The following is an 18,936-nucleotide window of genomic DNA, read 5'->3' as shown; positions in this document are numbered from 1 at the left end:
TCCTAAAACAAAATGATCAAAAATTTTAGTGGATGTCTGTTATGACGTTGACAATGTATCTAGTTAGTCCTGCGGGGAAATGGGTGCATTTTCAAGTTCAATTGTGGCTCAAAACTTGTAAACACAAATTTTGTCGATTTTCATGTGCTATAGTCCATGAAATTTTTATGATCTGAAGTTCACAAATAAAATGACCAAATTTTTTTGTGGACATCTGTGAAGACGTTGACAATGTATCCAGTAATTCCAACGAAAAAACGGGAGCATTCTTAAGTACAAACAAGCCTAAAGTAGGTAAACACAAATTTTATCAATTTTAGTGTGCAATGGTGCATGAAACTTTGGTGATTCAAAATTTTCAAAACAAAATGGCCGATATTTTTTGCGGACATTTGTGAAGACTTTGACAATGTATCTAGTTCTTTCCGCGAGAGAAACGGGTGAATTTTCAAGTTCAAACGAGCACAAAGTACTCCATGAAATTTTGGTGATTCGAAATTTCCAAAACAAAATGGCCAATTTTTTTTGGTGACGTTCGTTAAGACGTTGAAAATGTATTCAGTTCATTCGGCAAGGAAAACAAACGTATTTTTAAGTTCAAATGAGCCCAAAATAGGTAAACGCAAATTTTGACAATTTTCGTGTGCTACAGTCAAACAAGTCCCTAAGCAGGTAAACACAGATTTTACCGATTTTTATCTGCTAGTCTATGGAATTTTTGTTATCCTGAATTTTTGAAATGAAATGGCCAAAATTTTTCGAGGATGTCCGTTATAATTTTGGCAATATATTTAGTTCATCCCACAGGGAAAACAGACGTATTTTCAAGTTCAAACGAGCCCCAAAGCAGGTAAACACATATTTTCTTGATTTTCGTGTGCTATAGTCCATGCAATTTTGTAATCCGGAATTGCCGAAACAAGTTAGCCAAAAACTTTCGTGGACGTCCGTTAAGACGTTACCAATTTATCCAGTTTGTCCCGCAAAAAAAGGGGCGCATTTTCAAGTTCAAATGATCCCCAAAGCAGGTAAACGAAGATTTTGCCAATTTTTGTGGACCGTGAAATTTTTGTGATCCAAAATTCCCAAAACAAAATGATCGAAATTTTTGTGGGCATGCATTAACATGTTTCGTCTCGAGGAGAAAACAGGTGCATTTTCAAGTTCAGATGAGCCCCACAGTAGGTAAACACAGATTTTATCAATTTTAGTGTGCTATAGTCCATGTAGTTTTTCGAATAATGACCAATTTTTTTGTGGAAGTCCATCTAGACGTCGACAATGTATCTAGTTCATCCCATGGGGAAAACAGGCACATTTTCAAGTTCAAAGAATCCCCTAAGTAGGTAAACAAAAATTTTATCAATTTTCGTGTGCTGTAGTCTAATGAATTTTTGTGATGCAAAAGTCTCGAAACAAAATGGTCGAATTTTTTTGTTGAAAGTCCGTTAAGACGTTGACAATGTATACAGCTCAATCCGCAGAAAAACTGGCGCATTTTAAAGTTCAAAGTAACTCCACAGTAGGTAAACGCAGATTTTGCGATTTTCGTGTGATAGAGTCCATGTAATATTTGTGATCCGGAATTCCGAAACAAAATGATCAAAAATTTTCATGGACGTCCGTTAAAAATATTGACAATGTCTAGTTCGGCTCGCGGGAAAACGGATGCATTTTCAAGTTCAAATAAGCCACAAAGCAGGTAAACACAAATTATGTCGATTTTTATCTGCTATAGTTCATGGAATTTAATGATTTGGAAATTCCCAATCAAAACGGCCGAAATTTTTTTGGATGTCCGTTAAGACATAAGTAATGTATCCAGTTCGTCTCACACGGAAAACAGACGCATTTTCAAGTAAAGACAAGCCCCAAAGAAGGTAAACACACATATTTCTATTTTTCGTGAGGTATAGTTCATGAAATTTTTGTGATCTGGAATTCCCAAAACAAATTGACAGAAAATTTTCTTGGACGTCTGTTAAGACGTTGGCAATGTATCCAGCTCTTTCCGCGGGGAAAATAGGCACATTTTCAAGTTAGAACGAGACTCAAAGTAGGTAAATGCAGATTTTGCCTATTTTTGTGTGCTATAGTCCATGTAGTTTTTGTAATCCGTAATTCCCAAGACAAAATGACCAATTTTTTTTATGAAAGTCCGTTAAGACATTGGGAATGTATCCATTACGTCCCACGGGGAAAACGGACGCATTTTAAAGCTCATACGAGCCCCGAAGCAGGTAAACACATATTTATCCAATTTTTATGTGTTATAGTCCATGAAAATTTTGTGATTAGGAATTTTTTACACAAAATTGAAGAAATTTTTTGTGGACGTCTGTTAAGAAGTTGACAATGTATCCAATTTTTCCTGCGAGAAAAACATGCGCATTATCAAATTCAAAACCCCAAAGCAGGTAAACGTAGATTTTGCCGATTTTCGTATGCAATGGTCCATGAAATTTTTGTGATTCACAATTTTCATGGACGTCCGATAAGACATTGATAATGTATTCAATTCGTCCTGCAAGAATAACATCCACATTTCAAATTCAAACTAGCCCCAAAGTTGGTAAACACAAAATTTTCTGATTTTCGTGTTCCAAAACAAAATAGCTAAAAAAAATTGTGGACGTTATTTAAGACGTTGACGATGTATCCAGTTCATCTTGCGGGGAAAATAGGCGTATTTTAAATTTCAAAAGAGCCCCATAGTAGGTAAACGCATATTTTACCTATTTTTGTGTACTATAGTCCATGGAACTTTTGTGATCCCGAATTCCCAAAACAAAATGGCCAAAAATTTTTATAGATATCCGTTAAGATGTTGACAATGTATTCAGTTTATCTCGCGGGGAAACAGACACATTTTCAAGTTTCAACAAGCCCCAAAAGAGGTAAACATACATTTTACCGATTTTTGTGTGCAATAGTCCATGAATTTTTGTGATCCAGAATTATTGAAACAAAATGGTTGAAATTTTTCGTGGACGTCCGTTATGACGTTGACAATTATTTAGTTCATCTCGCGGGAAAAACGAATGCATTATCAAGTTCAAACGAGCCCCAAAGGACGAAAACATAAATTTTGTCGATTTTCGTGTGTTATAGTCCATGGAGTTTTTGTGGTACGAAATTCACAAAATAAAATGACCAAAATTTTCCGTTGACGTCCATTAAGACGTTCGCAGTGTATCTCGTCCGTATCGCGAGGAAAATGGACACATTTTAAAGTTCAAACAAGCCCCAAATCATATAAACACATATTTTATCGATTTTAGTATTTAATAGTCCATGAATTTTTATAATCCTGAATTTCTAAAAAAATAGCTAAAATTTTTTATGGACGTTCGTTAAGAGGTTGACAATGTATCTAGTTCGTCCCGCGTGGAAAACATTCGCATTTTCAAGTACAAACAAGCTCCAAAGCATGTTAACGCATATTTTATCGATTTTTGTGTGCTATAATCCATAAATTTTTGTGATTCGGATTTTTCAAAATAAAATGACCAAAAATTTTTCTGAACGTCTGTTAAGACTTTGAAAATGTATCCAGTTTGTCTTGCGGGGAAAAAGAGCGCATTTTCAAGTTTAAACGGGCCCCAAAATAGGTAAACACATATTTTGTGATTTTCATGTACTATATTACATAGAATATTTGTGATTCAAAATTTCCAAAATAAAATGACCAAATTTTTTGTGAATGTTAATTAAGACGTTGAAATTGTATCATGTTTGTCCCGCGGGGAAAACGGGCGCATTTTCAAGTTTAAACAAGCTCGACAAGTGGTAAACGCAAATTTTGTCAATTTTCGTGTGATATAGTACATGAAATTTTTTGTGATCCGTAATTCTCGAAACAAAATGACCAAATTTTTTTGTGGAAGTCTGTTATGACGTTGGTAATGTATTCAGTTCGTCCCGTGGAAAATGCATTTTAAAGTTCAAATGAGCCCCATGAAAAAAATTTACCATTTTATTTCGAGAATTCAAGATCACGAAAATGCATAAGTACCCTCCTAACCTATGCCTGAAATTCCAGAGATAAACTTATACTATACTAAGGTCCTCTTACTCCCTGGACTTATTTTATGAATAATATTCTACCCCTTTTGGGCTTACGTGGCACTAGTTTGAAAAAAAAATGTCAACACGTGTTGGGCCCACAAGATAGTGACACGTAGGCCCAGAAGGGGTAGAAAATTATTTATAATATAAGTTCATAGGTGTAATATGACATTAGTATAGTATAAGTGTGTCTCTGAGATTTTGGCATAGGTTAGGGGGAGGGTACTTGTTCATTATCCCCATGAAAATCGATAAACTCTGCGTTTACCAACTTTGAAGCTCGTTTGAACTTGAAAATGTCTCCATTTTTCACGCGGAACGAACTGGGTCCATTGTTAAAGTCTTAATGGAAAACCATGAAAAATTTTGGCCATTTTGTTTCAGGAATTCCAGATCACAAATAATCAATGGAATATAGCATATGAAAATATGCAAAATCTGCATTTACCTACTTTGGGGTTTGTTTGAACTTGAAACTGCCCCCTTTTTTCTGTGGGATGAACACGATCAATTGCTAAAGTCTTAACGGACGTCCATAAAAAATTTTGATCATTTTATTTCACGAATTCTGAAACACAGAATATTCATAGATTATAGCACATGAAAATCGGTAAAATCTATATTTTTCTGCTTTGGAGCTCGTTTGAACTTAAAAATGTCCCCGTTTTCCCTTGAGATGAACTGATCCATTGCTTGTCTCTTAATGAACTTCCAATAAAAATTTGACCATTCTATTTCAAAAATTCCGAATCATAAAAAATCTATGGACTATAGCACCCGAAAATTATCAAAATCTATGTTCACCAGCTTTTGAACTAGTTTGAACTTAAAAAACACTGAATCCATTGTTCATATTGAAATTATAACCTAAAAAATTATACATAAAAAATAAAAATAAAAAGAAATTTTAACAACTCTTTTGGACACTATTTACTTATTTTAAATTGTAAAAGAAGTCCAACTTGATAACTACATTAGTTAGATAAATAATCACTCCTTTTTGGTCAAAACCTTTTTAAAGCTAATTTTGTCTTTATAAAGATATTTTTCAAGGAAAAGTTATTTCTAAGTCATTTACTATATATACCAAGCAAAATTGAAGTATGCCATTTAATAAACTATAGTACGTAAGAGACCAAAAAACATAGTATTCAACGTTATGTTACTTTTGTCAATTCTTTTTTAATATTTAAAATTCGTATAAAATTGAATAAACAGATATACATGTTTTATTTGGTATCTTATATAACAATATGAAGCTTATATAATATTTTATATGTATTATGCCATGTAAAATTTATATATATTTAATTTTATACAAGTTTAAGTATCTTTTGTATAAGATATAAATATGAAATAAGACCGAGTTAACATGTAATATTGATAGAAAAATTACTTAAATATACAATTTATTTTATTATATTTTTATTAAAATTCCATACCATTTTAAAAAAATGACAAAAATCTCTACTTTACGTGATGTATCGGTCGGATACATCACCTTACGCAATGTATCGATAGGATACATCACTTTATCCGATGTTACCAGTCAGATACATCGACTTTGCGTGATATATCAGTCGGCTACATCACTTTACGCGGTGTACCAATCAAATACATCACTTTACGCGATGTATCAGTCATATATATATATATATATATATATATCACTTTACGATATAGTAGAACATACACGATGTATCGCGACGTTACTCTACGATGTATTAGCCAGATATATCACTTTATACAACGTATCAGGACGTTGAGTGATGTATTCGAAACTGAGATCCGATGTATCAGGACATTGAGGAATGTATCCCAAATCAAATCGCGATATATCAGTATTCAAATTCCATCAAATTTAAGGAACTTTTATAATTTGAATAGAAATATAATAACACTATGAAATTTGTGTAAAATCTACCGTATTTTTATATATCATACTTTAATAAAATTTATATCTTTCCGTGTATATCTATTCAACATGGGCCGAGTAATATAAAACGAGATAGGAAAATATCTCCTTCCATATAAATCTATCTTTTGTCGGCTTTCACTCAGTCTGTTAGGTGAAAAAAAAAAGATAGATAGAGCTCACAAAAATGGCGATGAAAACAGTATGTGTAACAGGAGCTTCAGGCTACATAGCTTCATGGCTAGTCAAATTTTTGCTTCAGCGTGGTTATACTGTTAAAGCTACTGTTCGCGATCTCAGTTTGTACTCTTTATCTTCATTTTCCCTTGGATAGAATCGTGAAAAAAATGGATTTCTGAAGTTATATGATTATTTGTGTTTTTTTTTCATAGTATATGGACATTTGAATGATTTGTTGTTCAATTTCTGTAATTTTAGTTTTTTAGTTTAGCTAGGGCTAATTTTTTTTTTTTTTTTGAGAATGATTGGTTTGATAATTTTATGATTGTTTGATTATTGGATGTTAATTACATACATATGGAGGGAGAGGGTAGAATGTAGATAGATCGTAGCTTGTAGATGTAGAGAGGCTATTTCAGAAATAGCTATGTAATGTAGTAAATTTACTTAGTGTTGAGTTAGATTAAGATGATTTGATTATGCCTTAAATGTGTAGATAAAGCGGAAGTGATTGTGATCCTTTTGATTTTCGTTGCTTACACATATTTGAATGATTTGGTGTTCAATTTGTGTAGTTTTAGTCTGTTGCTCGGACTCTTCAATAATGTCAAGGGGTGCGTGTCGGATTCGCCAAAAGTAGTGTATTTTTGGAGAATTCGAGACGGGTGCGGCATTGAAAGTGAAGAGTCTGTGCAACTTAGGTTTTAGTTTATTTTAATTTGAAGGGTACTAGAAATTTGAGAATACTGCAATTGTTGACTTTGCTTTCGCCTTTCTGTCTTTTTTACTGTTGAAATAGTTTTCTGAGAATGACTGTTTTAATAATATTATAGTATTTGTTAATTGTTGGATGGTAAGAACAACAATAACATACTCGGTGTAATGACACAATGTAGGGGTCCGGGCACAATATACATAGACCTTACTGTAGCTTGTAGAAGTAGAGAGGCTTGACTTAAGATCTGATGTAATAATTCTTTTAGTATTGAGTTAGCCTAAGATTGTTTGATTATGCCTTAAATGTGTAGATAATGTTTGTAAGCTAGTTTGACCCTACTTTGTGCTTTTATATTGTGTTCTTTAATGTAATAATATTTTTTTTATTTGAATCCACCTGCAGATGATCAAAAAAAGGTAGATCACTTGACATCCCTGGATGGAGCTAAGGAGAGACTCCACTTGTTCAAAGCGGACCTACTTGAAGAAGGTTCATTTGATGCTGTTGTTGAGGGGTGTGAAGGCGTGTTTCATACAGCATCTCCTTTTTACCTTGGAGTCAAGGATCCACAGGTTCCTCACTCAATTTTCTTGATTAATATGGTTTTGACCTATATTGCTGAGAATCTATAAAAGTTTCCCCTGGTGCATGTTGGATACGTCAAAACTAGTGTGTTTTGGAGGATCTGAAATGGGTGCGACAACATTTTTGAATAGTCTAAGCAACATAGGTGTTGACGTCTACCTTTGCTAGCTTACTCTTTTGGAAATTCATAGTTAGTCTTGTTGTAGCTTTCCTTTGTTATTCACTAATTTTTGTTCTTTCTGCTATTACCAAAGTTATTTTTCAAATTGTTATGGTACTTCTCTGTCGCGGGCAAAGTGCTCAACACGTTTGAGCCTTGTTTCAGGGCCTATGTTTGCCTATGACAACACTGAGCTATAGTACTGTATTTTAAGATACTGTCTTGAAGGCTTACTGTTGTTCACCTTTATTAGGTAAACGTAAGAAAATCTTACCTACCAAAACTGGTGGTTGTCATCTTGGAACCGTTCGTCCTATTTCTCTGTTCTAGTCTTTGGTTCTTCCATATGTTGATGTAATGGATTAGACCTATTGTTAATGTGCAGGTGGAGATGATTGATCCTGCACTGAAGGGGACACTTAATGTTCTTGGATCAGTTGCAAAGACACCATCTGTTAGAAGAGTGGTCTTGACATCATCTGTTGCAGCAGTTGCTTTCAATGGCAAGCCAAGAACCCCTGAAGTGGTGGTTGATGAAACATGGTGGTCAGATCCTGACTTTTGCAGAGAATCACAGGTGCTGTTCTTAACTTTTTGTTTTCCATATGCAGCTCCGTTGTTTCGTAATCCGTTGAGCAATATAAAATATAACTAGTTGACAATTACTGCTAATCTGTTTATTCCTTTTTCTTTGGATTGGATCTATGTAAATTTGAACACAGTTGAATTCAGTTCTAGTATCACCTGAATATTCCATTTCCTTTTAACAATTGAACCATTTATATATTTGATCAAAGACGTTACGTTAAGTGTTCCATTTACATCTTACACATTCTTGTCGAAACATTTAAATCAGAAATGCTCATTATAATCATCTTAACTGGTGCTCAATCATTTCTGTTTGTATCTTTATACACTAATCTTCTTTTGGGGGAGATCCTGGTGATAGCTCTTTTTGGAGCTAATTATGGACTTATCTGTTGTTGCTTTTACCAGCTCTGGTATGTGCTTTCGAAGACATTAGCTGAGGATGCTGCGTGGAAGTTTGTGAAAGAGAAAGCTTTCGATATGGTTACAATAAACCCAGCAATGGTTATAGGCGGTTTGTTGCAACCAACACTTAATACAAGTGCTGCTGCCATCTTACAACTGCTAAATGGTATGCTTTATCTTAAAGCAGCTGATTTGTCTTTGATCTCATCATCTGAACTTAGTTGTTTTATTTTTGGTCCTGTTCATGTTACAACAATATGTTTGGAATTCATTGGTAAAGTTTAATTTTGCTCTGCTGCAGGTTCTGAAACATACCCAAATTCTACATTTGGTTGGGTTAACGTGAAAGATGTCGCCCTCGCACATATTCTGGCATTTGAAAACCCTGCAGCTAATGGTAGATATTTAATGGTGGAGTCAGTTGCACACTACTCTGAGATAGTAAAGATATTACGCGAGCTTTACCCTACAATGAAGCTTCCAGAAAAGTAAGTTTCTTCTACGTGTAATATCTTCGATAAGATTTTTCTTCGTGAAATGTGCTTCTTTGTTTTTGACGTGCCGTATTTCTCAGAGTACATAAAGTTAGAGCGGCTAGTAGCTGATTTCATAAGGTTTACTTGAAATTCATTTCTTGGCTCAAAGTTTTCGGTTGAACTCTCCAGGTGTGCTGATGATAAGCCATTTACGCCAACATACCAGGTTAACGTTGAAAGAGCCAAAAAATTGGGTATTGAATTCATTCCCTTGGCGGAAAGCCTCAAGGAAACTGCTGAAAGCTTGAAAGAGAAGAAGTTTTACTGAAATGCACAGCCTTATTGTGAATGAATCTGCAAATTCTAGAGAACATGCTTATGTACCTTCGTGTTTTACTAAAACCTTTCGTATTATGTCGTTTTGTGATCCGCAACTTTAATGGTGTCTTTAAGTGTAAACGTTCCGTGGATGTAGTTGAATCAAAGATACGATCGATGTGATCTTGTGTTTGGAGGTTACAAGTGTTTGTGCATTTGGCTTTTGGCTTGTTGTTTATGTTATGTGCAAGATCTATGTTTTTCTTCTCTTTTTGATAACTGGTGTAACGGTCGACATGGCCGCATTTCAAGTATTTCACGGGATACCTGCTATCTCAACTGGTATCATATTTCACTTGATACCCCCTCCTCTCAGAGCTAATTTTAAATGGGAAAATTTCACACATAGTCATTCATAAATAGCCTAATTATTCTTCACAGCTATAGTTTGATCATTACAATTCGTAGCTACATGTTATAGGGAGGAGAGAGGCGAGAGAGATTAGGAGAGAAAAGAGGGGGGGGGAGAGATATTGGTGGTTAGATAATTGTATATTATACAAATGTATTTGTGTATATGGTAAGAGATAGGGAGAGGGACGAAAGAGGCAAGCGAGAGAGGGCAGGGAGTGGGAAAGAGATGACCTGTATGTATATCGGTTAGATAATTATATATTATACATATGCATTTGCATATATGGCAAGAGAGATTGGGAGAGAGATGAGCGAGATGGGAGAGAGAGGACAGAGGTGAGCGAGAGAGGGCAGAGATGTGAATTGTATATGTATATCGATTAGATAATTGTGTATTATGCATATGTATTTATATATTTTGACTAATTATACATATACAGACGTGACTAATTATACAAACTCGAAGTCAATCCACATAATTAATGTATAATGTTAGTCGCGAGTGGTAATTATATTAAACTGCAATCATGATAAGTAATTAAGTAGTATAAATTTACTTAATCGCGTAACTGCACTACACCTCGTCTTACCACCCCGAAGCATATAGATCCACCCGACCGATGAACACTCAAACCGAACTCCCCCATCCTTTTTCCTAATTTAAATTGGAACAAATATGAAGTGTTGATGGTGCATAAATAACTAAGCTAATTGTTAATTGTTAATTACATGGTTTTACATATTATTTAGCAAAGGAATATATTCTTGCAAGGATTTAGATAAGTTGAGCTACAAAGTACTGAATGATACGTCTATCTATTTTTGGTATAGAGGTTAAAAGTACAATGAAATGGATGAAGCACAAAGCATTTATTTCGATAATTTCGAAATTAAATATGTCAGCTCTAAAACACAAAGTTAAAAATATATCAATTCGTTTCCGTCCGTTTATTTTAACAAACAAGAAAGGAAAGAAAAGTATTTTATTTTTTGAAATGGAGAGAACAGGGTTGGTTCGGTTCGATTTTACGTATTATCGGTTTTAAATATGTTAAAGTAATAATCAAATGAGATATTTTTTATCGGTCTTTGGTTTCGGTCCTTAACGGTTCGATTTTTGGTTTAATAAGAAAATACTTATAACCAAATATATGACTTTTCTAATAAATTTGATGCTAAAACACAATAATGTAACTTTACAAATGAGCATAAAATAGAATAATAATAACAAACCTGAAAAGAACTAATTAAGAGGAATAAGGTTTTATTCAAATTTTAACATTTTTTATAATGTGAAATTGTGAAATCAAAGTCAATGTGAAATGCGAATTGAAGGTTAATCGACAAAAATATTAACTATTAAGGTATTGCGATTAATATTTATGTACAAGTAAAGATAGTAAATTACTAGTCTTACCTGATATTAAAAATCAATATCGAACCAATAATTCAATAAAAAATTTTTTATAAAACCATTGAAAAAACTTGTTATGAACCAATAGCACTTTTATTGATTCTATTCACCGATCAATTCAATTTTTGTACACCCTACTAATCAGTGTCGGAGCCATGATTTTCACAAAGAGTATCCAAGTGCTAAAGTGAATATGCTCTTCTTACAAAGTGAAAAGAAAAAATTGCTACTAGTGAAATTCGAACACACAAACACTTTAAATTTGTGCATCTTTACTCTTTTAAGGCGCCTGAAACCACTAGATTACATCATATTGTATGTCAAGAATGTCCAAAATATATTATTTTTATTTATATATACTGTTAATATTTTGACGAAGGGTGTCCAACACAAGTATGGCTACGACACTACTACTAATATTTCGCGAAGGGTGTCCACCACAAGTACGGCTACGACACTACTACTAATATTTTGACGAAGGGTGTCCAACACAAGTACGGCTACGACACTACTACTAATATTTTGACGAAGGATGTCCAACACAAGTACGGCTACGACACTACTACTGATAGGGTAGGATCTAGAAAGTATCAAAGAAAAAGGAAATAAGATATAGGTGGCTAATTTTCATCAATTCTTTATACAAAAAAATAATAAAATTAAAAGTATTCAATATTATTATTATTATGAGTTTGGAAACAAAAACAGTAGTGTGTGTAACAGGAGCTTCTGGTTTCATAGCTTCATGGCTAGTCAAATTATTGCTAAATCATGGTTATACTGTGAAGGCTTCTGTTCGTGATCCAAGTTTGTATTTTTTTTGTACTCTCCATTTTCAAAAAAAAATTGGTTTTTTTTTTTTTGGATTATTTGGATTTTGATTCATTTATTGGAGAAATTGGGGTTATGATGTTTGTGATTTTTGAAAGAAAAAAAAATTGGAAAAAATGTTGTTTTTTTAAGTGTGTTTGATGAAAATTGTGTTTTATGATTTATCTTTGGTTTGGTTGTTTGTGTTAGTAACCTCTCAAAATAGAGAGTTTTTTCGATTTCTCGAACAATCAACTCCAATCTAATTTTCTAAATTAATCTTTTTTAAAATAAAAATCTTTCTTTCTCTCTTTTTAATATTATATTATTATTTTTATTTCATAATATAAATCATTTCTTTTATTTTTTTTTTCCGAATAATTCACCCTATATAATTGTTTATTTAATATTCTCTCCGTCTCATTTTATGGGACACTTTTCATTTTTCGAGAGAAACATTTTAATTTTGACCGGACATTTGCGTATGGAATCTTCAAATTTTTTAAAATGAAATTTATATATAAACTACGTAAAGAGTACTATAAGTCACAATAATTGATAATTCAAAATGTAAAAGATCTATGAAAAACTCACGGTCAGAGATAGACTTGTTTGAATCTCGAAATGCGAAAAGTGTCACATAAAATGAGACGAAGGGAGTATAAAATTATATTTTATTTCAAATTTCTGGAGAAAAGCATAACCACAATCACAACCATACTATTATTTGGATCATAATTTGATTTTTTCCGTATATTGTAAAATCTGAAAACGATCTACTAGACTACTAAGTTATTTTTGTTATATATTGTATTTTTAAATTATTATGCTATGTATTGTATTGTTTTTTTATATTTATCTTATTATGCTATGTATTGTATTGTTATGCTATATTTGAATTATTATGTTAATGTATTTGTATTATTATCTTATATTTATATTATTATGCTATGTATTATATTTATAAATTAAAACTTTTACATTTTGTGCATTCTTCATAATGAAAACTAATAATAATATCAATTATATCACTTAAGTGATGAAAAATAAAAATAAAAATATTATCAATTCGGGATGAAAGTAGTATGTATTAAGTAATACAGTTTTTAAAGTATTATATTACATTTGAAAACGAATTATAAATATTAAATATTAAATTAATAACCTTATATGAAAAATAATATGTTAATTATAAAATGATAAAAATAATATTAAAATAATAAAAAAAGTGGAATAGTAAATCTCTATAAATAGAGAATAGAGGGCTTTTTAAAGTGTGATTAGATTTTAATTTTACCCTCCAAATATAGAGGGGTTGGAGATGACCTTATAACAATAACTTTGCAGCACTTCGTAAGAAACAACAACGTTTAAAGCATATTTTTGAAAGCAGAAAGTTAAAACCAGTAAAGAAAATAAAATCTATAACAAATCAGAAATAATATTAATAAGAAAAATAATTAAGCCCACTAAATGCACAGTGTGTCCTTAAGAAAATTATTTCCCTCAAGTATTCGAGGTTAAAACCTGTAAAGAAAATAAAATCTATAACAAATCAAAAATAATATTAATAAGAAAAATAATTAAGCCCACTTAATACACAATGTGTCCTTAAGAAAATTATTTCCCTCAAGTATTCGAGGTTAAAACCAGTAAAGAAAATAAAATCTATAACAAATCAAAAATAATATTAATAAGAAAAATAATTACACTAAATGAACATTGTGTCCTTAAGAAAATTATTTCCCTCAAGTATTCGAGGTTAAAACCAGTAAAGAAAATAAAATCTATAATAATATTAATAAGAAAAATAATTAAGCACACTAAATGCACAATGTGTCCTTAAGAAAATTATTTCCCTCAAGTATTCGAGGTTAATGGAAACTATCCTCCTAGGATGGAACGATTTTACTGAGCAGTGTATCGGTACAAAAAACAACGATCAGTGAACTACTCAACAGTAGCAAAATACACTAATTTATTTGTGCGGAAGAAGAAGAAGAAAGAAGAAATAGTTTAGAAAAAATCCATTGTGAAAAGTATGAGGAATCAAGATTTGCAAAAGAGTTGAGTTAAACATAGAATCATAAGAAAGTAAGTTGTTTAAAGGACTTACATTGACTCATAATCGATAAACCGAAGTGCTTATAAGCTAGTTTGACCGACTTATAAACTTAGTCAATCGCATCGTTATGCTTTCTATTATGTTAAATTAATGTAATACTCATTTTTTTTAATTTTCGAATCCGCCTCTAGATGATCAAGAAAAGATAGATCACTTGACGTGTCTTGATGGAGCCAAGGAGAGACTTCACTTGTTCAAAGCAAGCCTGCTGGAACAAGGTTCCTTTGATGCTGTTGTTGATGGCTGTGAAGGTGTATTTCATACAGCATCTCCTTGTTACTTTGAAGCTAAAGATCCACAGGTTCCTCACTCATTCTCTTGATTAATATGGTTTTGTATCTATGTTGCTGAGACTCTCTAAAAATGAATGGAAACTTCAAAACTAGTGCATTTTGGAGGATCTGACATGGGTGCGGCCAACATTTTTTTGAATAGTACGAGCAACAATAGGTTTTGACGTCTACTTTTGCAAGCTTACTCTTTGAATAGTTAGTCTTGTTGTAGAACCACACAGAATTGGATGAATGAAAAACTAGTGCATTTTGGAGGATCAGTACGAGCAACAAAGGTTTTGACGTCTACTTTTACAAGCTTACTCTTTGGAGTTACATAGTTAGTTTTGTTGTAGAACCGCATAAATTGGGACGTAGAAATATTATCTAGATGAAGCAGTTATTCTTCTGAGTACCATTTTCTGATCACTTCCTATTTTATGCACGAGTCAGTCGATATGTCCTCACATAAAAAAGGCGATACTGAGAAAAGTGCTCCAGTTTCTTGATAACACTGTTGCATCTGAATTCGCTTTGTGAAATCTTTTCGTAGTGTATACAGACACAGAAAGACTTAAAAGTGTCGATTGGACTTGGGAGTTAAATAGTTGAGCAAGAGCTATCAAAGCTAAATTAGCTATAGCAGTCTTATCAAAAGCAAAAAAGCGCAGAAAAAGCTCTAAGGTCCGTTGAGGTGTTAAGTGCAAAGCGCAGAAAAAGCTCTGAGGTCCATTTAAGTGCTAAGTTCAAAGCGTGGACTTCAATGCAAAAAGGCGCGAAGGGAGGAAAAAATAAAAATATATACGTATTGTCCAAGATTTATAATTCTAAATATGACGAAAAATAAATGAATGAAGAAACTGAAATTTTTTCTACGATGAGTTGAAGTATCAATTGTTTAGTGCTAAGGAAAAGTATGCCTTAAAGCCTTGATGACGACACTAAAGCTCACATTAAGCGAGTAGAAGAGCTCAACATGTTTTGAGCCTCGCTTCAGGGCCTAAGTGTGCCTTTGACAACTCTCGTATATAGTACTCATGTAAGGATTACTGTTGTTCACCTTTACTTGTTAAATATAAGAAAATTTCACCTACGAAACTGGCTGTAGTGCTCTTTGATCTGTTGGTCCTATTTCTCTGTTCTAGTTTTTGGTTTTTCGTCTATTGATGTAATGGATTAGCCCTACTGTTAACGTGCTGCAGGCGGAACTGATTGATCCTGCAGTGAAGGGGACACTTAATGTTCTAGGATCAGTCGCGAAGACACCAACTGTTAGAAGAGTGGTTTTGACATCATCTATTGCAGCAGTTTCTTTCAACGGCAAGCCAAGAACGCCTGAAGCGGTGATTGATGAGACATGGTGGTCAGATCCTGACTATTGCAGAAAAAAACAGGTGCCTTAGTAAGCAAGGTTTTGAGCTGAATGTTTCTGAATGCAATACTTACCCGGGATGGTTTAGGATTGTATTTTTTCTTTGGAAAAAAGGACAAATACACCCCTGAAATATCGTAAATGGTATGCAAATATCCTCCGTCATACTTTTGAGACATTGGTCCCCTTGTCGTCCAAAAACTAGAGCATATATTTCCTTCACTCTAACGGAAGACTAAATAGGGACACGTGTCACAATCTTATCTACCGATTCGATATTTAATAAATACTATGACATGTGTATGTCCGTTAGTATAAAGGGTATATATGCTCTATTTTTTAGATGGCAAGGGCAAAGTATGACGGAGGATATCTGCATACCATTTACGATAATTCGGAGGTATATTTGTCCTTTTCCCCTTTTTCTTTTAGCTTATATGGTTCAAATTCTCCAATCTTCACATATAGAGGTTTATAAAGCAGAGGGAACTGATGGTAATTGTGGACCATCTTTTGTTGTTTTTGCTAGCTCTGGTATATACTTTCGAAGACATTGGCTGAGGACGCTGTGTGGAAGTTTGTGAAAGAGAAAGCTTTCGATATGGTTACAATAAATCCAGCAATGGTTATAGGCAGTTTTTTACAACCAACACTGAATACAACTTGTGATGCCATCTTACAATTGCTAAAAGGTAATGCTTGATCTTACATCAGATGATCTGTCGTTGATCTCGTCATCTGAGCCTAGTTGTTTTATGTTTGAATCATTCGTTATGATTTCTGGAGGAAGAAAAAAGAAAGAAAGAAAGAAGGATCGCGATTAGTTACTTAACCGTTTTCCTAAAGCTTCTCTTCAAGAGAATTAATATGACAAATCAACTTTGTTTCTGCATACCACTGGCTTAGCTCTGGTAAGTGATTGTGACATGTGTATGTTCGTCGGTATAAAGGGTATATATATGCTCTAGTTATTGAACGGCAGGGGTACCAATGTCCCAAAAGTATAACGGAGGGTATCTGCATACCATTTACGATAGTTTGTCCTTTTACCCTTTCATTCTATTCATGTTACTACAATGTGTTGGAATTCATCTTAAAGTTTCGTTTTGCTTTACTGCAGGTTCTGAAACATATCCAAATACTACATCTGGATGGGTTAATGTGAAAGATGTTGCCCTCGCGCATATTCTAGCATTCGAAAATCCTTCAGCTAATGGTAGATATATAATGGTTGAGTCAGTTGCACATTACTCTGAGTTAGTACAGATATTACGCGAGCTTTACCCTACAATGAAGCTCCCAGAAAGGTAAGTTTCTTCTACGTGTAGTCTCTATCTTTCGATTAGGTTTGTGAAATGTGCATCGTTGATATTGAAGTGATGTTTCACAAAGTAACTAGAGCATGCTCAGAATACATAAAGTTGGCTCAACGTTTTCGATTAACCTCTCCAGTTGTGTTGTTGATAAGCCATTTCCGCCAAAGTATCAGGTTAACATCGAAAAAACCAGAACATTGGGTGTTGAGTTCACTCCTTTGGCTTTAAGCATCAAAGAAACTGCTGAAAGTTTGAAAGAGAAGAAATTTTATTGAGGTGCATAGCAAGTAGAGAGCATACTTCTTCTGTACCTTAATGTTCACCATAGCTTGGATAGATCGATATAATACGAGCTTTTGTTACATATCGATATAAACGTGTCATGGATGTAGTAGAAATAGCTTGCGTCCCTTGTATCGACGATTATCGTGGTCTATTAGAGCTACTTTGAAGCCATGTTATCTTTTGAATTTGGAAGTCTAATGTGTTTGTTATAATATTTAGCAACTTACTATTAAAATGTGCATTTGGTCTGTTGTTTATGTTTGTGCAAGAACTGCTCCACGATGTTTTCTTCTCTCTTTTTAATAAATGATGGTATAGGGGTTGTCATAGTCGTATTTTAATTATTTCACGGGGTACCTGCTATCTCTACTAGCGTAGATACTGGTATCATGTCTTGCTTTTTCTAACAAAAATAATAAAAATCTATAAATTTGTTTAAATGGGTATATAGAGCAGTGGTGGAGCCAGAATTTTCAATAAGGGGGTCCAAAATTCGTAGAAATAGACATATGGAGTAGCCGAAGGGGGGTCGACATCTACTATATATACATAAAATAAAATAATAATATTGTATAAATACTATAATTTTCCGTCGAAAGTGATTTGGATCCTGATATAGAGTATAAATGATTCATTTATTTCTATAATTGAAGAACTAACACAAACTAATAAAAGGATAAGTGAATCAGAATAATAATAAAATACTCAGTAAAATCTAATTAAGTGGCGTCTGGAAAAGATAGAGTATATGCAAGCCTTACTACTACCTCATTGAGGTAGAGAGACCGTATGCGAAAGATCCTCGGTTCAAGTGTATCAAATTTGAATAAAAGAAAGAGGAAAATAATGAAGAAAACATATAAGCTAATTAGAAAGTCGTGTGTAAAGTTTACCAAAAAGAAACAATAACTACATATTAAAAGAACTAGGGTACGACTAGTACTACGACATACACTAACAAGTTTAAACTTTCACAAGGCAAGACAAAACTCTATCCCTACAAATCTTCTACCCGAATATGCAACCTCCACTCCTTCCTATTGATGGTCATGTTCCCGAAATATGAATCGCACCATGTTTTGTCTAATCACTTACCTCCAATACTTTTTCAGCCTATCCTATCCCTTCGCTAACCCCTTACAACCAACATCTAGCACCTCCTCAATGGGCATTCGTGCACCTTCTTTTCACATGCCTAAATCATCTCTCGACACTTTGTCATAGCCTCCAGGCACCTTTAGCAATATGTAGGTCCCTCCTACTTTCCCTATACTTTTCCACTAGTCTCCGCACAGGATGGATGACTTTAGTAGTTCATCATTTCGCGACATTAAACCAAATCGTTCTCGACAATGAACACCCTTCTTCTTACCCTCATCTACTCCCTCTCTCCCAAATCTTCACAGTTTGACTTAACAATTTAATACCCTATATTTATTATAATTTTGAATATCACCCTAATATATTTTACACAATCAACTAAACTATCCTATAGGCTAATGAAAACACATACAA

At 33.4% G+C, this 18,936-nt stretch overlaps 2 protein-coding genes across 2 annotated transcripts; both read left to right on the top strand.

The window, feature by feature from the left end:
* The first annotated feature begins 6,073 nt into the window (after positions 1-6,073).
* LOC107008093 (cinnamoyl-CoA reductase 1-like) lies at positions 6,074-9,651 on the top strand. The gene is made up of 6 exons (XM_015207001.2): positions 6,074-6,282; positions 7,284-7,453; positions 8,012-8,203; positions 8,623-8,785; positions 8,921-9,107; positions 9,285-9,651. Exons 1-6 carry the CDS (start codon positions 6,171-6,173, stop codon positions 9,421-9,423), a joined length of 963 nt encoding a protein of 320 aa, XP_015062487.1. The 5' UTR covers positions 6,074-6,170; the 3' UTR covers positions 9,424-9,651.
* A 2,208-nt stretch (positions 9,652-11,859) lies between these two features.
* LOC107008092 (cinnamoyl-CoA reductase 1-like) lies at positions 11,860-17,692 on the top strand. Its single transcript, XM_015207000.1, has 6 exons — positions 11,860-12,048; positions 14,308-14,477; positions 15,651-15,842; positions 16,350-16,512; positions 16,941-17,127; positions 17,273-17,692. Exons 1-6 carry the CDS (start codon positions 11,928-11,930, stop codon positions 17,409-17,411), a joined length of 972 nt encoding a protein of 323 aa, XP_015062486.1. The 5' UTR covers positions 11,860-11,927; the 3' UTR covers positions 17,412-17,692.
* Positions 17,693-18,936: the final 1,244 nt, after the last annotated feature.

The sequence above is a fragment of the Solanum pennellii genome, chromosome 1 (genome assembly GCF_001406875.1).
Source record: "Solanum pennellii chromosome 1, SPENNV200".
Taxonomy (NCBI): Eukaryota; Viridiplantae; Streptophyta; class Magnoliopsida; order Solanales; family Solanaceae; genus Solanum; species Solanum pennellii.
This window is presented reverse-complemented; position numbering and strand designations above follow the sequence as displayed.